The 22,328-nt window shown below is 38.8% G+C and overlaps 3 protein-coding genes across 47 annotated transcripts in view; all 3 read left to right on the top strand.

The window, feature by feature from the left end:
* The window catches only part of LOC108183924 (uncharacterized), a 667,181-nt gene that overhangs the window by 53,380 nt on the left and 591,473 nt on the right, over window positions 1-22,328 (top strand). The gene's annotated exons all lie outside the window — the stretch shown is intronic.
* LOC101887036 (uncharacterized) overlaps window positions 1-22,328 on the top strand; it is a 491,406-nt gene that overhangs the window by 359,867 nt on the left and 109,211 nt on the right. The window lies entirely within an intron of this gene.
* Window positions 242-20,931, top strand: LOC137490894 (protein NLRC3-like). 45 transcript variants are annotated; one of them, XR_012402176.1, is made up of 21 exons: window positions 242-325; window positions 738-828; window positions 1,497-1,546; window positions 1,945-2,242; window positions 2,479-2,609; window positions 2,739-2,785; window positions 2,915-3,012; window positions 3,092-3,239; window positions 4,456-4,527; window positions 5,023-5,110; window positions 6,431-6,525; window positions 6,770-6,883; window positions 7,909-8,022; window positions 8,811-10,706; window positions 11,743-11,916; window positions 12,020-12,213; window positions 12,400-12,573; window positions 12,688-12,861; window positions 15,776-15,949; window positions 16,777-16,823; window positions 17,484-20,931. XR_012402176.1 is itself a non-coding variant. In XM_073947344.1 (21 exons), exons 11-21 carry the CDS (start codon window positions 6,476-6,478, stop codon window positions 18,008-18,010), a joined length of 3,618 nt encoding a protein of 1,205 aa, XP_073803445.1. In that variant the 5' UTR covers window positions 242-325; window positions 738-828; window positions 1,497-1,546; window positions 2,136-2,242; window positions 2,479-2,609; window positions 2,739-2,785; window positions 2,915-3,012; window positions 3,109-3,239; window positions 4,456-4,622; window positions 5,023-5,110; window positions 6,431-6,475; the 3' UTR covers window positions 18,011-20,931. The 45 variants fall into 45 exon arrangements, 42 of the variants coding, with proteins under 42 accessions (XP_073803445.1, XP_073803439.1, XP_073803438.1 ...); XM_073947344.1 differs by having other exon boundaries at window positions 2,136-2,242; window positions 3,109-3,239; window positions 4,456-4,622; window positions 12,040-12,213; XM_073947338.1 differs by having other exon boundaries at window positions 2,136-2,242; window positions 12,040-12,213.

The raw sequence follows: 22,328 nt of genomic DNA, 5'->3' as shown, positions 1-22,328 counted from the left end.
TTGACAGTGAATGCACAAATAAAGTGTTTGTTTTGTAACAGTTTAGTAGGCTATAAAGCTCGTCTTAAAGATAATAGCGTATATAAAACTGCTAAATACATTTTAAATTCAAGATATAAAATACAAGGTTATTATTTAAATTGTCTATGGAGTGATCATGTTTATAAATGTAATACTGCAAGACTTTAATGTGCGCGCGCGCGTCTTGCTTCCAACACTGGAGCGGAGAGGATGTTGCTATGGGAAACGAAGCTACAACACGACACGACACCACCTAAAAGACACAACACGACTTCTCTCAAGCTGCCGTTTTGACTGTTTTCAGGTAAGTTTAGTCCCTAAAACAAAGCAATTACTAAATAAAACTGTTCCTCACACATTTATTATTGGCAATTGATGAATATTCAGTTGAATATTATGTTATATAAGAGTGGTAAGTCTTCGTAAAAGTCCGTTAGCATATTAGCACTGGTAACGTTAGCGTCGGGGTAATATTACGTTAACTTACTTAATGTTAGCTCTTGTTAAACTTGTTTGTTAAAGTTTTGACTTTTATTTATTCTTTATGTGTAGATGAGAGGTTTTGTCAATGTTTTATTGAATGCACTCCATATGTAGTCTAAAATACGCATTGTAACGTTACTGTAAAGGACCGTGAATCAAAAGTTCAATCGTGTTTTGATATTTCATGGTATCTTAAACTAAATGTTAAGTAAAAAAGTGTTCTGTGGTTTCAGGAGTGAGAGAATAACCTCCTGCTACAGAAAATATAACTCAAGATTCCTAAATTTCTGAAGGGAGCTGATCACAGAGATGCAGGAAAGACAGGTAACTTTAAGCAGAGGATTAATTCATATGAATTTCCATTGCACATCATTATGCACATGTTACATGTCTATATATTATGCATCTGTTACTTGTCTTTATTGCAGTTGTTTTAAGAAAGTTTTGACATTGAAACATGTTAGTGGTATTAAATTTCACATCACATGATTCTTCAGAACTTAATAAATATATAGATTTGCTGCTAATGAAGTAATATTTGTGATTTTCATTTTGTTTAATTGTTTATGATTAATTGATTTATTAAATCTTAGAAAAAAGTTTACACTAAATTATTTGTCATCACATCTGTTTTTAGCATTGATAGCAATCCGAAATGTTTCTTGAGCAGCAAATCAGCACCATTTGATAATCACCATTATATTAGTTCAACCTCAAGCACTAAATCAACATCTTAAAAAAAGATTTCTGAAAGATCAAGTGACACTGAAGACTTGAGTAATGATGCTGAAAATTTAGCTTTACATCATAGCTATGAATTACATGTATATTTACACTGTTCACCCATCCCTTACACCTTAACTCATCCTCAAACAAGTCAATTTAAGCCCTAAATGAATACATTTTGATTTGTACAGGCATGATATGCAACTTGTATTCAGTCGTTTTGTTTTTTCTTTCTTTTGCTTTTGTTTTCCACATCAACTGAAAAGGAGGTCTAAGTTTAACCTAAGTGCTGTGTAGCTGATGAACATCTTTATATGTAAGTATATTTTTGACTGACTGCCAGACACTTGTCAAACAGTGATGAGCAAACGAATGGCCGTTCTTTTAAAAAGATCAGGGAGATGCAAGTCTGGAGATTAATATACATTTTAATTCAAAATTGATTTATCTGGAAATATTCATAATGTTTTGAGATATGTGCCCTATATGCATTTAGATGTCCATGCATGTTTAAAATACTTTTTTAAATTTAACAATGGCTGCAAGTTATAAAAACATAAACAAACACAAAAATGTTAAAGTAAATTGAGAAAACATTTTCATCAGTTTGACAACAGGTAGATCAGCTCCTGACAGACATGTTAACAGATCAGTTTAACTCTTATTAAATTCATTCATTCATTCATTCATTCATTCATTTTCTTTTCTGCTTAGTCCCTTTATTAATCTGGGGTAACCACAGCGGAATGAACTGTCAACTTATCCAGCATATGTTTTACGCAGTGGATGCCCTTCCAGCTGCAAGCCATCACTGGGAAACAACCATATACGCTTGTTCTCACTCATACACTACAGACAATTTAGCCTACCCAATTCACCTGTTCCCCATGTCTTTGGACTTGTAGGCAAAACCGGAGAACCCAGAGAAAACCCACCAAACGCAGAGAGAATTTGCAAACTCCACACAGAAATGCCTGCTGATCCAGCTGCGGCTCGAGTCAGCATCCTTGCTGTAAGGCGACAGCACTACCTATTGTGCCACCACGTCACGCTCTTATTAAATTATATTTATATAATTTTGTGTTTCAGTACATGCTATTTTGGGAAGACAAAATATATTCATAAGCTCTCAGAAAATTCAATAAGAGAATTCATTCATTCATTTTAAGAGAATTAACTGCACAATTACTTGAAATGTGTGGGATTACATTATTTGTTAACCCAAAGTGAGTTTCTCTTTCTTTGCAGTATTGGATGCCTGATTGCAGTTCAACTCCAAACTCAATTGGACCAGCTGATCAGTGTCTTCAGTATTACCACAAGCTACTGGGCAGATGTGTGGACAGCTATGAGCCAAACTTGGGACGTTTGGTTTTTAGGTAATACCAGTGACAAAGTATTCAGTAAATTGCTTATAATAAAAGATGCTCACTGCTTACCCCCTTATAGTTAAGTTGTTTGCAGTTTCATTGTTGTAAAAATACCATACTTTTTCCTTTTTTTATCAGCAGGTGGAGAGACCGTCTGGGCAGCAGAAACAAGACAACTAATCATAGTTGAGTTGAGATTAGTATTATTAACTTGACTAGTTTGGTTGCAGACTTGTTCAATACTTAACAATTTGTATAAGTTACAAGATCAATGGTCCTGCTATCAATGTTTGTGTAACTTAAATTCATTACAGTTTAGATACAATCAAATGTCCAAACCATCTCTGAGTGAATGACATCAAGGAAACAGGATCAAAAAGATCATTCATTAATTTCATAGAATGTTTCATAGGTAACAGCACATCCTTTGTGAAAAATAATTTATTTTTGTGTCATCATTACAAGACAAAATACATTTCAACTGATTTCAGTTGGTTATATTTTTCAGGTCCTCCTGATCATTCTGTTCTCCTGGTTGTGAGGATGTGCAGAGGCTGTATTTGTCAGTGTTAAAAGACTTGTGCAGCTGTATCCAGACATACAAGCAGCCGACAAAGAGTTCTGGAGCAGGACAGACAGGTAGTTCACAGTGGCTAGGCTAGAAGTTTATACTTGGGTGGCCAGAAAGTGGCCTCCGCTATTTTGGGGGGTCCATACAAATACACCAGTGTAAGCTATACTATTGCACAGAAAAAATTAAATGAAAGAATTAATTAATCGGTTGAACACAAAATATTTTAAAGAAAGCTTAAGTATCAAGGTGGCAATATACAGTATGTTACATTGTAGTACATGAGCTGGCTAATACAGATTCGTAAATGTTTAGTTGTTAAGATTAGTTAAATACTATATCCTCTACTTGAGACCTGTTGCATATACAGCTTTAACTGAACTGAATTTAACTAGAACTACACCAGCATTCCAAGTGCTCTAGACTAGCTTTTTGCACTGGTGCGTCTAAAATGTTTGATGGCATTGCATTTAACACTGCAATTTTACATGTTAATTTTTTTTTAAAATTACAATCCATATAGGCAATATTGACTTGTAAATGATTAACTAAAATCGGGTCAACACACATTATGGGGATTGTGTGTAGAATTTTGAGGAAATTAATGAATTTAATCCATTTTGAAATAAGACTGAAACATTAAAAATGTGGAAAAAGTAAAGCGCTATCAATACTTTCCGGATGCATTGTATATGGTTTTTAGCGCGTTATCAAAGACTTAAAAAAATAGTCCAACATTATTTACAGCAGCAAAAGACCCTCCACATCAAAAGCTACTGGTCAGCTCACGATTCAGCAAACATCTGAAAAACAAATAGCTCATTATGCCTTCACAAGAAATCAGTGTTTTTGAGTCTAATGAAGATAGTACTATTTTATTAAATTATTATTTAGCCTGGCATGTTTACTGTTACAAAATATTTTAAATGTTTCTTAAAACAAAACATATTGTGTTCAATGGGGGAAAAGTAGCTGTTTTTTACACAGAGATAAAAAAAAACACATTTCAGAGCAGTAATCACAATACTGTGAAACTGTGATATTTTTATCCAAGATTATACCCTCAGAATTTTTTTATTTATTTTTTTTTTCAGTTGGCCTATATTCTGTTTTTCTATGTTCTTGGAAATGCTGCTGTGCATGAAAATGTGACGATATATCCGGTTCTATAGTTAATTCTGAAATAAATCTTAAAATGAAACAATATTTAAAAATGCAATATTTAATGTGTCAGACACTAAATAAACATGTCAATTCATTTATATTAATCTGATTCCTTAACAGGGCAGCACGGTGGCGCAGAGGGTAGCACGTTTGCCTCACAGCAAGAAGGTTGCTGCTTCAAGCTTCGGCTGGGTCAGTTGGCGTTTCTGTGTGAAGTTTGCATGCTCTCCCCGTGTTGGCGTGGGTTTCCTCCGGGTGCTCCGGTTTTCCCAAGTCCAAAGACATAGGTGAATTGGGTATGCTAAAATTGACCATAGTGTATAAGTGTGTGTGAATGAGTGTGTATTGGTTACAGCTGGAAGGGCATCCACTGCGTAAAACATAGGCTGGCTAAGTTGGCCTTTCATTCCGCTGTGGTGACCCCAGTTTAATAAAGGGACTAAGCCCAAAAGAAAATGAATGAATGAATCCTTAACAGTTAATATTGGTATAATGAGCAGCAGTTGTCATTTATGTAAATTAACCATTTGAGCGTGCTTAGTTTAGGGTATGTTGTGCCATTAAATTGTCAAAAGGTTTTATTTTTTTCTACATTTTAAATCTGCTTTAGCTTTCTTCTTTCCTATAAACCTGGAAATATAAAATATATATTTTTGGTTTTTAACAAATTGCTTATTTTATTCTTAGATTGGTGTACGCTGATGGTCTGCTGAGAATTCTGCTGAGTTGAAGGGATCCTCCTGTCAGACAACCTCTCCAAAGTACAATAGGACTAGTAAGTAACATCTTAAACATACACTACTGTTTCATAGCTTTTAGGTTGGTATGGTAAATTCTCTTCTGATAGTGTCAGCTTTATTTAATTAATACAGTCAAGCAGTAATACTGTGAAATTAATACAATGTATATAATTAATAGTGTCACATGATCCTTCTGAAAAAATAGTATTCCAATGTACTGATTCTCTCCTCAAGCTGTTTTTTTATATATAAAACATTTTAAATAAACATATTTTTAGTATTCTTGATGTATGAAAAGTTTATTTTTAAAAGCATAGTATTTATTTGAAAAAAAAAAAGTTTGCTCTTTGATGATTGCTAGCAATCAGACATGTTTCTTTAGAACAAAAAGAATTTGTGGAAAAAAAGTATTCTCACTGAGCGTTGTTCAACTGTGGTCAACACGTCATTTAAGTTTTCAAATAAGCCTAAAAGACCTGATTAGCTGCATAAGGTGCATTTAATTAGAGAGTTGAATATATCATTTCTTTTTATATCCTCCTCTATAGCCTACATATAATAGAAGTTGTTTGCTGAAAAACCTTTTTGTAGCAGAAATAAAGCTATGATTAGGCTCACCCGGATTTTTCGCAGAATATGTTGCATAATAATATCGTCATTGTATTCATTTTTTGGATAAAATCTTTATTTACGTTACATGTATGAGCATGGGTCACGAGTTAACACGACTCCAAAGGCACAGGTAGACATGAGTCTAGAACTAAGAAAAAACATGGTTTGAGCAACTGATGAAGCATCGTTTAGTCACAGAGAGCTATTCTATCAGCGGGAGAGTTTGTAGAAACACGTTAACGCGAGTACATGTAACTAAACAGCATGTAAACATGTTAACATTGATGGAAACATGTTAACACGGGTCCACAACCACAGCAAGGCATGTTTTAACTGACAAAGATATTAAAACAGACTGCTTCGTTTGGAGTTCTGAGTAGCTCAGTTAGATAAGTTGATTGATACGTGTGTGAAACCTTTTCACTACACGGGTTCGAATCCTGTTAAAGACATGTAAATTCTAATTTTTTTTTATTTACTTTGGTTATATACTGTTCTGCTACACAGATATTAAAATCAATAATGCACACAATGACACTGACACCAACTAATAATAATCTTTATTTGGTATGGACATGTTTTGTTGCTGTGAAAAAGTGACGAATCTGCCAATCTGCAAACGGGAATAGCTTACATCTGGAAAGGGACACCAGTTAACACGGTCACCAGTTAAACCGTAACACCTGCATTCAGTTGAATTATGAAGGCTGATCAATGACTGGAGATCTGTGATTGTTCATCAGTTTCTTCTAGAGTTTCTGCTGGAGATCAAACTCTTCAGATCCATCATGGGTAACACACACGCTGCTGGAGATCAGGATTTGTCTACAGAATGCAGGTATTAGACCTACACTTGACATTTCATATGATTATTTTCTACAGGATATTATATTTACTCTCTGTTAGTTGTGTTTTTAATCTGTCTGAATATTAACACATACAGGCAGCAAGATTGTGTACAATCATCATGAAAAGTATCATGAAGTGCTGTTTAAACAGTGTTTTAATGATGAAATGTTGAGTAAATCTGCTGTGTTGACTCCAGTGTGTGCAGCGCTGAACTTTAATCTTCTCTGTTTTAGTTCAGTTCATCAGAAGAGAGCAGAAGCAGAGCCCAGCTGTGTTTCTATGAAGAGTGACGCGTCTATGGGTGTACCAATAACATTTAAGAGTGAAAACACAGGACCTGCTGTCAGGTAGATCATCTCTTTAATATCTGCAACTGATGAGTATTTTCATAATAAATGAATCAGGTAATTAGTGTTGTGGATCTGTTGGGTTTCAGATGTTAGATGTTGTATCTGAGCTCTGCAGGATAGTGCTTGAAGATCTCCGCTTTACACTTCAGGCCACAATTGATGGTGTTAACAAACCAATCAGCGCTTTATTAATAGTTAGTGAGGTAGAAGGTGGGTTTAGGTTTTGGGTCCACAATAAGATCATACTGTATGACTACTAATGAGCAGTTCATATGTTCACATTACACAGATAATAAGCCGGTAGTTAATAGTATGAATTGTGAGCTAAACTTAAGTGTTCCCGATCTCCTGCCATAAAGGGCTTTTCCTGCACACTTTCCCCTGCTGTTTTTGTGCTGTACTGATCAGCCATTCCTCTGATCTGAGTCTGTTTTCACTGAAGCGTAGTCATCATCATGTTGTGTTGGCCTCATAGATGCTGCTGATCAACACATTTGGTTTCTAGAATTGATATTTCTCGAGTTCTCCTGCTCATTCAGTCATGATAGATGATGGTAAATGAACTTGTCTTGCTGTCCTCAAAGTCTGGACTGGAGCTCTGCAGACAAACCCCCAATGAGTGACCTTCTGAAGACTGAGTGATGAGGAGGAGGATAAGGGGCTGCTGGAGGCGGGAATAACAGTCAGCTGACACAGTGCAGTTTATACTGCTGCTTATATAGTCATGTGATGATGATTGACTCGCCTGAATGATTAAGCTCCTCCCACACCTACACTGTGGACTTCATTCAGTGATTCGATGATTAGTTTCAGCTCTAATCTGCTCTAATAGTGCTGCATTTCTGTTGGGCTTTCTCTACTAGAAATGAGCCTTGATCTGTGTTTGCTGATATTTTCCACATTCAGACAGTTTCTGTTCAAATATAAAGGAAATTAACTTAAGTATTTTTGTAAATGAAGAATGAATAATATTAGGTTTGTGCAGTGTGTGCAGCGCTCAAATTTAATCTTCTCTGTTTTAGTTCAGTTCATCAAAAGAGAGCAGAAGCAGAGCTCAGCTGTGTGTCTATGAAGAGTGACGCGTCTATGAATCCACCAATAGAATTTAAGAGTGGAAACACAGGACCTGCTGTCAGGTAGATCATCTCTACACACACATGATTACACTGCAGCATTTATATGATCCTGTGTTTCTAGAAGATCAGACATTAACAAGTGTTACAATTACAGGAGACTTTAAAACTAAATGTCCACACACTCACATCTGATCATTAGTGAAGTACTAATAAAGCATTAATACTCAAACTGTTAGAGTTAGAGGAGTGAGTTTACCAGCTTTTACAATAGTCAGCAAAGTGTGGACAATCAAGAGAAAGATTTTAGACGAGATGAATGAACAAGTTATGTGAGACAAACACACCACACAGTCTTTATTGTAACGGAGGCCAGCAAGTGAAGTGCTGTGCAGGTAAACCTCACTCCTCTGACCTCTAAAGCTGCTCTAGTGACAGACGCCAGAGGCCATGGTCTTTAGCCTCCTTGGTAGAGCAACCGACTCCCATGCAGAAGGTAGCCGGTTGGATCCCTGCTCGGAGCGGGTTGGGTGGTGTAGGACCGGCAGTGTTACACTTGTGCTCTCTCACATTTTCATCCTAAAAGATTTTAAATGTCTTCAGTGAGCATCCAGCATCATTATGAATAAAGGATATCAAATGATTGAAGTGTTACATTTAATAAATGACAAGTACTATTAAATGTTTACAGCATTTTGAGCAGTACAAGAGATCAGTGTGTGGTGTTTAAATTAAATCTGATTAAATCTGTGTATTGTGTCTCAGCTGGTTCAGAGAAAACACACATGGCTTCACTAGAGGATCTTTACACTGGCACTCATTGACTCTTTGTGTTGTTGTTGTTCCTGCAGTGTGGATAGAGATGGTCAGACTGGAGACCTGCAGCAGGATTCACTCCAACCAGAACATGATGAACTTCAGAGAGTCAAAGAGCAGCACAAAACCAGCATGAAGAACAAGTATGAGAGATTATTTGAGGGAATCAACCATGGAGAGACTCAAACCCTCCTGAACAGGATCTACACACAGCTCTACATCATAGAAGGAGAGAGTGAAGGAGTGAATGAAGAACATGAGGTTTTACAGATGGAGAAAAGAGCCAGAACAAAACCCTCACAACACACTCCAGTCTACTGCAATGACATCTTTAAAGCCTCAGCTGGAGCAGGACATGAGGAACAGATCAAGAAGGAGAAAGCCCAGATCAAGACTGTTCTCACTAAAGGCATCGCTGGAATCGGGAAAACCGTCTCTGTGCAGAAGTTCATTCTGGACTGGGCCGAGGGAAAAGACAATCAGGATGTAGATTTCATGTTTGTGCTTCCATTTCGAGAGCTGAACTTAATCAGAGATCATCAGTACAGTCTTCACAGACTTCTGCTGGACTTTCATCCTGAACTTGAAGATCTGGAGCCCAAGATTTATGAGCAGTGTAGAGTTGTGTTCATCTTTGATGGTCTGGATGAAAGCAGAATCACACTCAACTTTTCAGATAGACAGAAAGTTTGTGCTGTGACTGAATCTTCATCAGTGGCTGTGTTGATGTGGAGCCTCCTGAAAGGAGATCTGCTTCCCTCTGCTCTCATCTGGATCACCTCCAGACCAGCAGCAGCCCATCAGATCCCCTCCACATACATCAAGCGTCTGACAGAAATTCAGGGATTCACTGAGCCTCAGAAGGAGGAATATTTCAGGAAGAGAATTAGCGACGAGCATCAAGCCAGCAGAATCATCTCCCACATCAGAAGAGCAAGAAGCCTCCAGATCATGTGCCACATACCCGTCTTCTGCTGGATCTCCTCCACTGTGCTTCAGAAGCTCCTGGAAGAAGATGTGAGTGCAGAAATCCCTCAAACTCTGACTGAGATGTACATCCACTTCCTGCTGATTCAGATCAACATGAGGAAGCCGAAGTATGAAGAGAGAGATCCAGAGAAACTCCTGCCGTCCAACAGAGGAGTGATTCTCAAACTTGCTGAAGTGGCTTTCAGACAGCTGATGAAGGGCAATGTGATGTTTTATGAGGAGGACCTGATTGAGAGCGGCATAGACGTCACTGACGCCTCAGTGTATTCTGGGATCTGCACTGAGATCTTCAAGGAGGAATCTGTGATTCATCAGAGGAAAGTCTACAGCTTCATCCATCTCAGCTTTCAGGAGTTTCTGGCTGCTTTCTTTGTGTTTTACTGCCATTTAACAGAGAACAGAGAACCGCTGAGGGTGATTTATGACAGTGAATATTCATATAATCAATATCTACAGTCCAGCTCTGAGAAGTCTCTGTATGATCTGCTCAGTTCAGCAGTAGTTAAAGCTGTCTGGAGTAGTAATGGTCATCTGGATCTGTTCTTGCGGTTTCTGCTGGGCGTCTCACTGGATTCCAATCAGAGACTCTTCCAGGATCTGCTGACACACACGGAGGAGAGCTCAGAGAACATCAGGAGAATCACACAGTACATTAAAGACGAGATCAAGAGAGGTAAACATCTCTCAGCTGAAAGATCCATCAATCTGTTCCTCTGTCTGCTGGAGGTGAAAGATCAGACTCTGGCCAGAGAGATTCAGGAGTTTGTGAAATCAGACAAACACTCAGAGGAGGAACTCTCTCCTGCTCACTGCTCAACAATCTCCTACATGATTGAGATGTCAGAGGAGCCGCTGGATGAGTTAGACTCTAATAAATTCAACACATCAGATGTGGGAAGACGGAGACTGATAGCAGCTGTGAGAAACTGCAGAAGAGCTCTGTGAGTATTCATTGATTGATCACAGAAGACACACATCAGTCTGCACTGAAGACTCAGATCAGTTTAGTGAATCACTGCCCTGCTTTAACAGAAAATCTTTAGCTGGCCATATCGTCCCCCTGTGAGATCGCTGATACACCATATTACTGCATGGGGACGCGGCGGCAGTGTTCTGTTTCCTTATTTGCTCATTTATTTCAGCATTTCTAAACGTATTTAACAAACTTTTCTTGACTTTTTACTCACACAAACAACATTTGTACTTATTTAATAATCTACTTCATTTGCTTTACAGTTTATCCTGGAAAATAACTCAAATCCCTGTAAATCCCTGTGCTCCACCAGCTGAATAGGACATTTGTTGATGTGTATTTGCTCAAATCTAACACAGTGTTGCTCTTGGATAATTGTGTTTGTTTTTTGATCAGAGAAATAGTGTAATTTTAGACACAGTATTGCCGTCTCGCTGCAGACATGCCTCTAATATTACATTTACTGTAGGCCTAAACACTAATCTTTACACTGAGCTCAGTAAAATGCTCTCTGATTAGTTATTAATAATCTGTTCAATAATTCATTACAGTCACGTGAATGGGGAAATACAGGTTTAGTTGAGTTAAATGTAGTTTAAATAAATCAATCAATAAAAAGAGCAGATTTAAATGAAATAATATTCTTGTTCTGAAAATGCCCATGTGTCTGGAGTGTGTCAGCAATTCTTGCAGTTCACTACAGTTTTGAGTGTGACTCCAAATCCAGTCCTCCATGGGTTAATACATTTGATTTCCAGTGATCATGGCTGTGTGATTTTGTTGTCAGCACATTCAACTGTGTAAAGAACAAAGTATTTAATAAGAATATTTCATTCATTCAGATCTAGGATGTGTTATTTTAGTGTTCCCTTTATTGTTTGAGCAGTATATATATATATAGTTTATTTCCAGTGTTACTTTTATCAGTAGTAGACTGGACTCATGAACACTCAACACTACTCATTTCTTACTGCTGATTTTGTTGCTCTTTGTCCTCCACACAGGCTACAGCGCTGTGAACTCACTGTTCAGTGCTGTGAGAGTTTGTCTTCAGCTCTACAATCCTCAAACTGTGTGCTGAGAGAGCTGGACCTGAGTAACAATGACCTGCAGGATTCAGCAGTTAAGCTTCTCTCTGATGGACTGAAGAGTCAACACTGTAAACTGGAGACACTAAGGTTTGAGTTCAAACACCTGATTGATTGATTGATTGATTGATTGATTGATTGATTTTTTTTGTTTCGTTACATCAGACAGATCACATTAACAGTGTGTTTTTAGTCATGTGTGCTCTTTCTCAGACTGATGACATGTAAACTCACTGCCGATTCTTGTGAGAGTTTGTCTTCAGCTCTACAATCCTCAAACTGTGTCCTGAGAGAGCTGGACCTGAGTAACAATGACCTGCCGGATTCAGGAGTGAAGCTTCTCTCTGATGGACTGAAGAGTCAACACTGTAAACTGGAGACACTGAGGTAAATGATTCTCCACTCTACAATAACTACAGTAAGACAGTATCATATTAGAGCTCTTCATGCTTGAACATGTTAACCCTGGGTGATACTAAACCCCAGATAACAGGAATTCTGGTTTATCAGTAATTATGTTTCACACTGCTCATATTATACCTGTAGTAAATATTGTGTTTGTCCTCTACACAGGCTACAGTGGTGTAAACTTACTGTTCAGTGCTGTGAGAGTTTGTCTTCAGTTCTACAATCCTCAAACTGTGTGCTGAGAGAGCTGGACCTGAGTAACAATGACCTGCAGGATTCAGGAGTGAAGAAGCTCTCTGATGGACTGAAGAGTCAACACTGTAAACTGGAGACACTGAGGTCTGAGTTTAAACACCTTATTGATTGATTGATTGATTGATTTTTTTTTTGTTTTGTTACATCAGACTGATCACATTAACAGTGTGGTTTTAGTAATGTGTTCTTCTTTCTCAGATTGGCCATGTGTAATCTCACTGTTCAGTGCTGTGAGAGTTTGTCTTCAGCTCTACAATCCTCAAACTGTGTGCTGAGAGAGCTGGACCTGAGTAACAATGACCTGCAGGATTCAGGAGTGAAGCTTCTCTCTGATGGACTGAAGACTGTGGACTGTAAACTGGAGACACTGAGGTAAATGATTCTCCACTCTACAATAACTACAGTCAGACAGCTTCATATTAGAGCTCTTTATGCTTGAACATGTTAACCCTGGGTGTTACTAAACCCCAGATAACAGGAATTCTGGTTTATCAGTGATTATGTTTCACACTGCCCATACTATACCTGTAGTTAACCCTCAGGGGTTTGAGGTGATTTTGGGACCCCTGAGATGTTTTGACATGCCCTGACATCTGTGCTGATTTCAGCTACTTATTACACAGAACTGGCCAAAATGTGTTTTATTTGTATTCAACACAAACTGAGCTACAATAATATGTGAGAGTATTGATGTACATGCTTGTGTTTTAGAAATAAATATTATGTGTGGTTAATAGGTTTTGGAGAAACAAATGTAGCTGAAATAAGACCCAAAAACCCAGGCCCGGATTAGGAACTCAGGGGCCCCTGGGCACATTGTCTTGTAAGGCACCCTAACTGGCCGCACCCCTATAGTTGAATTTAAAAAATAAGAATAATATAATAATTTTTAAATAAAATGAATCTATAATTTGTTGCCCACATATTTAAATAAATGATATATAGTACATATGTATTTATAGTCTACAAAGATTTAACTTATTTTTCAAAGCATTGAATAAAAATACTAATAAAACTATAAATATATATATTCTGGGCCTTTCTCTCTCTCTCTCCCTCTCTCTCTCCTTTTCTGTCTTTCTCTCACACGATGAATCCAGTCCGCGCTGCGCTGCCATTAGCCTTCTCCGCCTGGTTTATGCTAGCTACTCATCATTTAAAGTTACCATAACGTCTTCTTCTGTACCCTCATTCTCCTGATCAAGGGGCTGTTTAAAGATGGTGTGTATGGAAAATGCCTCAATAAAGATGCCTCCTCTTTCTCTCGCGTTTGCTAAATCCACTTGTCCACTCATTTTTGATCTATGACCAATACTAACGTTACACTACAGTCCGCTCAGTTTAGTGCGGGTTATTACAAAACTGACGTTTCCGCGCTTGACCAATTACAGTATTCTGTTTAGTTAAAGAAAAAAAGCAGTTTAAATATAATAATAATATTAATATGTGATCGCGATTTTTTTGCTCAGAGGAAATACAGTTATCTGAGCAATATAGTTTTTGCAGAGAGGGAGGCACCTATAAGGCTAAACATTATTAAATACCCACAAGACACTTGTGACTTTATATCACATTTGCGTTATTTTTAAAAAATGTTTCCTTCCTGTTAAAAATAAATATATTTCCAATCTGATATGTAATGGGGAGAAAAAAAAGTAGCACGAGTTCAGCTGATGGTGGATTCGAATTGAGTTTATAATTAATCGCGTCAAAAAATGGAACTGTGCGCCTTACAAGGTGCGCCACTGCGGCTGTACTGTTCAGCAACTCTTTACTCATCTTGTCTCTATCAATCAGGCATCCAACTACATGCGCTATTTGCAATTAGCCAAAAAAGACACTCCGAAATTGTCTTTTTTTCTCTCCTCTTGCAGGGGCCCCTAGTGCGCATGGGCCCCTGGGCCTGTGCCTATAAGGCCCATTGGTTAATCCAGCCCTGCAAAAACCACACTGAATGTGCCTGAACAAGACTTTAGAGTAAGCAGTCTTGTAGACTAGAATATTTACTGCACAATTATGTGAAATTATTCTGTTCTCTCATTCAGAGAAAACATTACAATGATCTACGTTTTTTTAAGTTTGTTTTGGGTGATCTCAGCTGTATGTGTGAGTGACAATGCTCATGAATAATTCACACCTGAGAGACAACAGACACTCCCCCACTCACCCATCAAGGGCAGTGTACAGCAATGTCCATCTGCAGAAGCTCGCCCAAACTCAATGCTTGTTGTGTTACTGCTGTGTGACCATGTAAACACTCTGGGTGAACAATATACAGTGCTCAGCATATATAAGTACACCCCTCACTAATCTCTCTTTTACATTCATAGTTTAATAGGTAGCTCTACAGTATTATATTTGTGCATATACAATAGATTAGCCAAATCTGGAGCTCATCTAACAAAATAACTCATGATAACAGTCTAAAAACAAGTACAACCACATCTATGTGCTATAGAAAAATATTAAATACAAAATTAAAAAGAGGAAAAATTAAGAAAAGCAAAACAATGGAAAAATCTGAAAATTCGTAGTTTTTTTTGCAGTATTTAGCCTGAATTTAATTGCATTCTTTCAATTTCTGAATATGTTTGGTGACTAAAATATGATGTTCATGAATAAATCAGTTTAATAAATGTGTTCTGTTTAAATGCAGCAGAATACACTGCCTATATTGACTGAGAAATGGAGGAAAGTCTTGGTTTTCAGAATGGGCTGTCCTCCTTTATGCTGAGCGCTGTATGTGACTTATACAGCCGCACATATAATATATATTTGAAATGGTGTAAAACGTGTTCGCCAAACTCTCTTGTGCATTAATCCAGCATTTAATAATCATTTCTGAATGAGTCTGAGACACTGAAGTAGAGGAATGACAAACTCTTTAAACACAAGAATAAATCAGATTTAAACATGAAAAACAATTACTGTAAATCTAAATCATATTTGAAGACCTTTAATATAGATTTCACTAATAGTTGCAGTCTTAGTTCACTGTTTGAAAACTTTACCAGGTTCAACTACAATAAAATAACTAAAAATATATATAATAACACGTGTAACATGTCATGCTCTGTAACCTTCTACAGATGATGTCGAGTCCTTGTTGAGTGTGTGAGTGTGTGTGTTTGCTGATGCGAGGGCTCGATCAATAAGGAGAGCTGATCAGGATGAGTGTGTTCATCACTGCTGTTGACATGAGCAGAAACAGCAGTCAGCATCTTCACAACACAAAGAGATGTGTGATTGTCCAACTGTGTGATGTGGACTATTGCTGTGTTTGTAGATTGTCTGGCTGTATGGTGACAGAGGAAGGCTGTGGTTTTCTGTCTTCAGCTCTGACTTCAAACCCCTCACACCTGAGAGAGCTGGATCTGAGCTACAATCATCCAGGAGATTCAGGAGTCAAGCTGCTCTCTGAACAACTGGAGGATCCAAACTACACACTGGACAAACTCAAGTATGTGGAGCATCACTGGCCTTGTGCTTTTACACTGAATGGCTTTAAAAAGACACTAGAAAGCTCTTTTGTGATCAGCTTCAGTTTTCTGTGAGGGTTATGGGGTGAGGACAGACAGAAGATACAGCTTGTAGAGTATTCCAGTCATGTCTATGAAGAGCAAATCATTGAGTGTGAAATGAATCTCCTCTGTAAATGTTGGAGTGTATTGGCTCAGTTACAGTGACATTAAGCGGGACACACTGTACAGTTTCAGCATTTGAGCTGAGCAGAGAAACTTCTTCCTCCATTTCTGCTGAAGAATCCTACAATATCAGGTCAGGAATAGGGTTGGGGATTGAAGATGGATTCAGATTCTGGAATCAGACACTTGGATTAATGTTCAGACTCTTGTTCTAAAATCAACATCTGGATTCCTCTTCTCTGTGCACACATGTGTATTTTTCACTTGCTAATCTGTCAGGAACTTGGGCGCTGGCGAGCAGCTTTAATAATCTGAACATAGTTTAGAGATGGACTGCAACATGTGCTCAAAGGCTGCATGTGCTGAAGAACGAAGGCAAAGCTAAGTGTGATCACTGTAATAAATGAATGTTGCAGCAGGGTGTCTCCATCAACATGAGCAGTATCTGCGCTCGCTTCACCAACAGCAGAGGAAAAGAACGCACTGTGTTACATTCATTGTGGATCCCGGCTCAACCAACAAGTGTTGTGTGTTTTAGCTCAAGAGTTTGGAGCGTGTAGCTGAGCAGCTCAGTGCTAGCTTTAGCTTATTAGCTGAGGGGGAAACGAAACAGCTCATTCTCTCCATCTGTGTGTGTTTACAGTCTGGATCATGGAGGACACACGAGGATTACAGCAGGACCACGCAAATGTAGGACTACACACACACTCACACACACACACACACACTCACACACACACACAAACTCTCACACACAGACACATGCGCAAACAGCAGTGAACACACGCATGCCCACATACAATCTAACACACAAACACACTCTCACACACACACTCTCTCTCTCTCACACACACACACACACACACACACACACACACACACACACACGTACGCACATACTCTCTCACACACACATGCACACATTCACTCACATACGCACACACACATACACACACACACTCTCTCTCACACAGACACACGCACTCACATACACATTCTCTCTCACACAAAAACACACACAGACACACTCGCACACACATATTCTTTCTCACACACTCTTTCACACACACACAGACACACACGCAAACAAATATGAACACACACACACAAACAGTCTATCTCACACACACATACTCTTTTTCTCTCTCACACACACACACTCTCACACACAGACACATGCGCAAACAGCAGTGAACACATACAATCGCATGCGCACATACAATCTAACAAACACACACACACACACACACACACACACTCTCTCTCTCTTTCTCTCTCTCACACACATGCGCCTGTACACAGGCACACGCACACAGCTGTGGTTATAAATGTGTGTGTTCTTGTGTTCAGATGTTTGTTTCCTCACTCTGGATCCAAACACAGCAAACACTCGTCTCATTCTGTCTGAGGAGAACAGAGAGGTGAAGCATGTGAGAGAGAATCAGCCGTATCCTGATCATCCAGACAGATTTGATGGTGTTTATCAGGTGTTGTGCAGAGAGAGTGTGTGTGGACGCTGTTACTGGGAGATTGACTGGAGTGGAGATGATGGTGTGTGTATATCAGTGTCATATAAGAGCATCAGGAGGAAGAGAGGAGGTGTTGAGTGTTGGTTTGGATCTAATGCTCAGTCCTGGAGTTTGAGCTGCTCTTCCTCCAATTTCTCATTCAGACACAATAACACACGCACTGATCTCCCAGTGAAGGCGCTCAACAGGAGAATAGGAGTGTTTGTGGATCACAGTGCAGGAACTCTGATCTTCTACAACATCTATAGAGACACAATGAGCCTCATCCACTCAGTCCAGACCACATTCACTGAGCCGCTCTGCCCTGGGTTTAGGATTTATCCTGGATCATCAGTGAAACTGAGCTGAAGACTGACGAGAGATTTACCTAGAATCCTCTACAGGAGCAGTCAGCAGCAGTGTGTGTGATTGTGTGTGTGTGTGTGTGTATGTGTGAGAGAGAGAGAGAAAGAGAGAGTGTGTGTGTCAGTATGTGAGTAAAAAAAGAGATCTGTTTGTGCGTGTATGTGTGCATGTGTTCACTGCTCTGTGTGTCTCTATATTACACGTGCGTGTGCTAGTGTGTGTGTGTATGCGTGAGTGTGTGCGTGTGTCTGTGTTTGTGCGTGCATGTGTGTGTGTGTGAGAGAGTCTGTATTCGTGTGTGTACATGCATGCTTGTGTGTTTGTTTGAGAGAGTGTCATTTGTGTTCACAGCTACAGCAGCATGTAATATTCTCCACTGCAAGTGTCCTCCTCTTCTCATCAATGCTGCTTTATAGATCATTCTCCATTCTGCTTTCATGACTTCTTCTACTGCCAGTGTGTTTCTCCATACCGTGTCAGTTCTGTCTTTTAAAATGTGCTCGTTATTTATTTCCACAATATCTCTGTCAAATATTTCACCTTCGGCTGAACTAACATCAGCACTTTCATTAAAACACAGCGATGGACTATTATCCCCAACATCTCCAACAACAGCTTCAATTCTGATATCAGGGAAAACTCCTCGTCATCTGGGATAAAAAGATCCCGACTAGAACTCTCCAGCAGTGTTTTTCATTCAACATCACACTCAGTTTATCTCAGAGTTCCTGTGCAAACCTTACTGATCCTATTCCCATACATTTAGCAAGATTCACTCAGTCCAGTGCCTGCTTTTATCAACAATGTCTCTCAATCGTGGCATTGTTTTGGACACTGATATGTCCATCAATCCTGGAGTGTCATCTCCTGACAAAAACCACCGGCTCTTCAAGACTCTTGGGCCCAAACAATAGTCTCTGGATGACCTGCAGTCTATACGCTGCTCCTCTACTCACAAGATCAACCAAGCCTTGACCTCCTTCATCTCTTGGTGAGAAGAGAACACTTTGAGGGATCCAGTGTAGGTTGTCCCAGAACAAATTGACCATCTCTCTTTGAAGATTCGATAGTAAACCAATAGGGGGGTCTCCACACGCCAGCTTGTGCCATATAGAGGATCCAGCAAGCTGTTAACTATAAGTGTGCGGCCTCTATACGATAACTGGGGAAGTGACCATTTCCATTGTTGTAGAAGTCCTTGGATTTTCTCAAGCGTGTCATTCCAGTTCTTCTGAACACAGTCATCTTCACCCGAGGTATTTCAAGCCTCCTTTCTTCCATGTCAAACCTCCAGGTAACTTGGGAGGGACACCGCTCCAGCTGCCCACAAGCAGGGCTTCACTCTTTCCCCAGTTGACTTTAGCAGAGGAGATCTTCTGAAAATCACTTACAATAAAATCCAGTTTCTGAATATCTTCCGCATTCGATATGAAACAACAACATCATCAGCATAAGCAGAAAGATGCAGAGAAACGTCACAATGAGGAACACACACACCCTTTATCTCAGAGCTTAGTTTATTCAGCACAGGTTGGATAGGCAGTGTGTACAACATCCCCGACACAGCACATCCCTGTCTAACTCCTCTCTGTACTGTAAAAGCAGCACTCAGACCACCGTCGACTTTTAATATACTTTGAATGTCTCTGTACAAAACATTGATCATATTTACAGAAGCTGGGCTCAAACCAAACATTTCTAAAAGCTTTATTAAATATGTTGTATACGGTCAAACGCTTTCTCTTGCTCTAAAGAGATCAGTCCACAATTAATACCCAATTACTTCTAAAACATCTCTAACCAAATAAATATAGTCAAAAACTGATCTATTCTCTATACAAAAATGTTGATCCTGGTGTATTACTTGACCTATTACCTTACTCAATCGTATAGCTGATGCCTTTGACAGTATTTTATAATGGGTGCACTAAAGTGATGCTGGTCTCCAGTTGCTTCTTCTTTGCAAGTCTCCTTTATTGGTAACACAGTAATTACAGCTCTTCTGCAGCTTAATGGGAGTAAACCTTTATTCAAACTGTCATCAAGAACCAAAAGAACATCATCACCTATCACAGACCACAAAGATTTACAGAAATCTACTGGGATTCATCAATACCTGGAGTCTTTCCACTTCCCAAACTCATTACCGCTGTGTATAATTCATTCTGTGACAATGAGAGCTCAAGCATAGCATTAGAGTCTTCATCAGTGTTTGGGAGATCTTTAACTTCTATATGATCTGTTTAATTCTGAATAAAAGTGAACGTATGTATTTACGTATGTCACTGGATTATAAAGTTCCTCTCCTGCATTATTTTTCAGTGAATGAATAATTTCACTTTGGCCATTTTTCTGTTCTAGACTAAAAAAGCTTAGAAGGAGCATCCACTTGTGTAATGTTTATTAAACCTGAATGAATGAATGCTCCTTGTGCTTTCACTCCTCAAAGATCAGCCAGGAAATCTGTGTTTGATTTCCGAGTTTCAGATTGATCACCAGATTGATCACTGCTTGTAGCTGCTGTTGTGTTAAACAGGTCTGTTAGTTCATCCTCTAATTTCTTCATGGATTCAGGAACTCCTTTAGTGACATTAAAAATGTATTCTTGGCATAATTGTTTAATGTGAATCTTGCCACAATCCCACCATTGCTGCAGTGAAGAATAAAGATGTTTTTCTTCTTTAAAATTCCTCCAACAAAAGAAAAGATTTCAATAAATGTCTCATCTTTTAAAAGGGACGTATGAAAATGCCAATAGGCACTCCTAATCTTCACAGAATTAACAATTATAGTACAAATAACAGAAGAGTGATCTGAAAACCCAACAGGAATTATGTTACAATCTTTGACACAATCTGCTTGAAAATGAAACATGTAAAATCTATCAAGCCTTGCCATTGAAATAAAATGATTCTTACTATGTGCCCAAGTGTGCTGTCTATTTTCATGATGTCCATTCCTCCACACATCACATAAATCAAACATTCTTACTAATTGTGGAAGCACTTTCAGTGAAGCAGGATGTGTTTCTGAGTGATTTGGATCTCTCTTCTCATTCTCTGTGCTGTTCAAATGAAAAACTTTTCTGATTTGATATCTTTAAGGACAGCACTAAAAGCAGTGAAGAAATCTATTCTTTCATCTGCTTTTGTAGGAGCGTAAATAATTAAAGAAGTCATTAAAATATTCTCAAGTTTTGCTGTAATTTGTAAAAAACATCCTTTGACTATTTCTTTCTCTCCACATAGAATTGGTGAAAACTGCTGTGAAAGCAATAGAGCTACTCCTCCACTATTAGAGGACATGTGACTCATGAACACTTGAGCATCTCATTCTGTTCTCCAGTCTATTTTATTAAATAAAGCACTCTGAGACTCTGAGACTTTTATCTTTATAAACTCAGACAGACACATTCTCTTCTGACTGTTTCTAGCAGCATTCAAGTGTAGAGCTCCAATCTTAATGTCTCTCATAAATGATAGAAACAGTCAAAAACAGAAGAAGCTATCACACCATGTCCTGTTCTTCATCTTCACGCATTTGTTTTCTCATTTTTCTCATGGATTTTCTAAGACGGTACACTTCCTGATCACAGAAAGCTCCTTCCTTCATGCACCTTTTTACATCTCTTATAAGAGCAGATGGATCTGGACAATAGTCTTCAGCTTCAACACCTCACAGTCCCTTTGTTTTTCTTGAAAGCTGAGTTAGTTGTTCAGTGTTGTACACCACTGGCTGCTCTTCATCCTCATTTAGTGATGAAGAAAAGAGCAGCCTGAATCATTGGAGTCTGAAGAATCGCTGTCAATGTCTGAAACTGCACTTTCAGTCTCGCTCTTGTCTTCTTTGGCCTGTGGTATTGTCGTCTTACCTCTGCCTTTTCTCCTTTTTATTGGAGCTTTGAAAAATGTCTCAGTTTGCATTTCCGCTTCATTTCCAGCCTCGTTGCTTTTTCCAGTGACTGCTATATTTTCTGTCAATACTGTTGTAACAATGTGACCATTCATGTAATCTATCTCAGAATTAACTGAAGCAGGTACAACAGAAGGCCCTGCAACAATTTCAGCCAGAGTCAATGTATTTGATTCAGACTCTACTGCCACCTCAGAGACTGGACCATCAGCAGAAGATCCCAGTCTCTGCAGCAGTGCAGTATCTACTTGCTTTGAATCTGAGTGTTTTCCTAAGGCACTGAAAACGACTCTTCCAAACACCAAACATGCGCTGGACTAAAGCCCTTGTGCGCATATGAGCCTGGTTGTAGCTGAAATCCTTTTGAGCATGCCCACTGTCACCAAGCAAAACTCCATTATGATCTCTT

Source organism: Danio rerio, chromosome 4, assembly GCF_049306965.1.
Source record: "Danio rerio strain Tuebingen ecotype United States chromosome 4, GRCz12tu, whole genome shotgun sequence".
In the NCBI taxonomy this organism is placed as follows: Eukaryota; Metazoa; Chordata; class Actinopteri; order Cypriniformes; family Danionidae; genus Danio; species Danio rerio.
The sequence above is the reverse complement of the archived record's forward strand: the minus strand, read 5'-3'. Positions and strand labels throughout refer to the sequence as shown.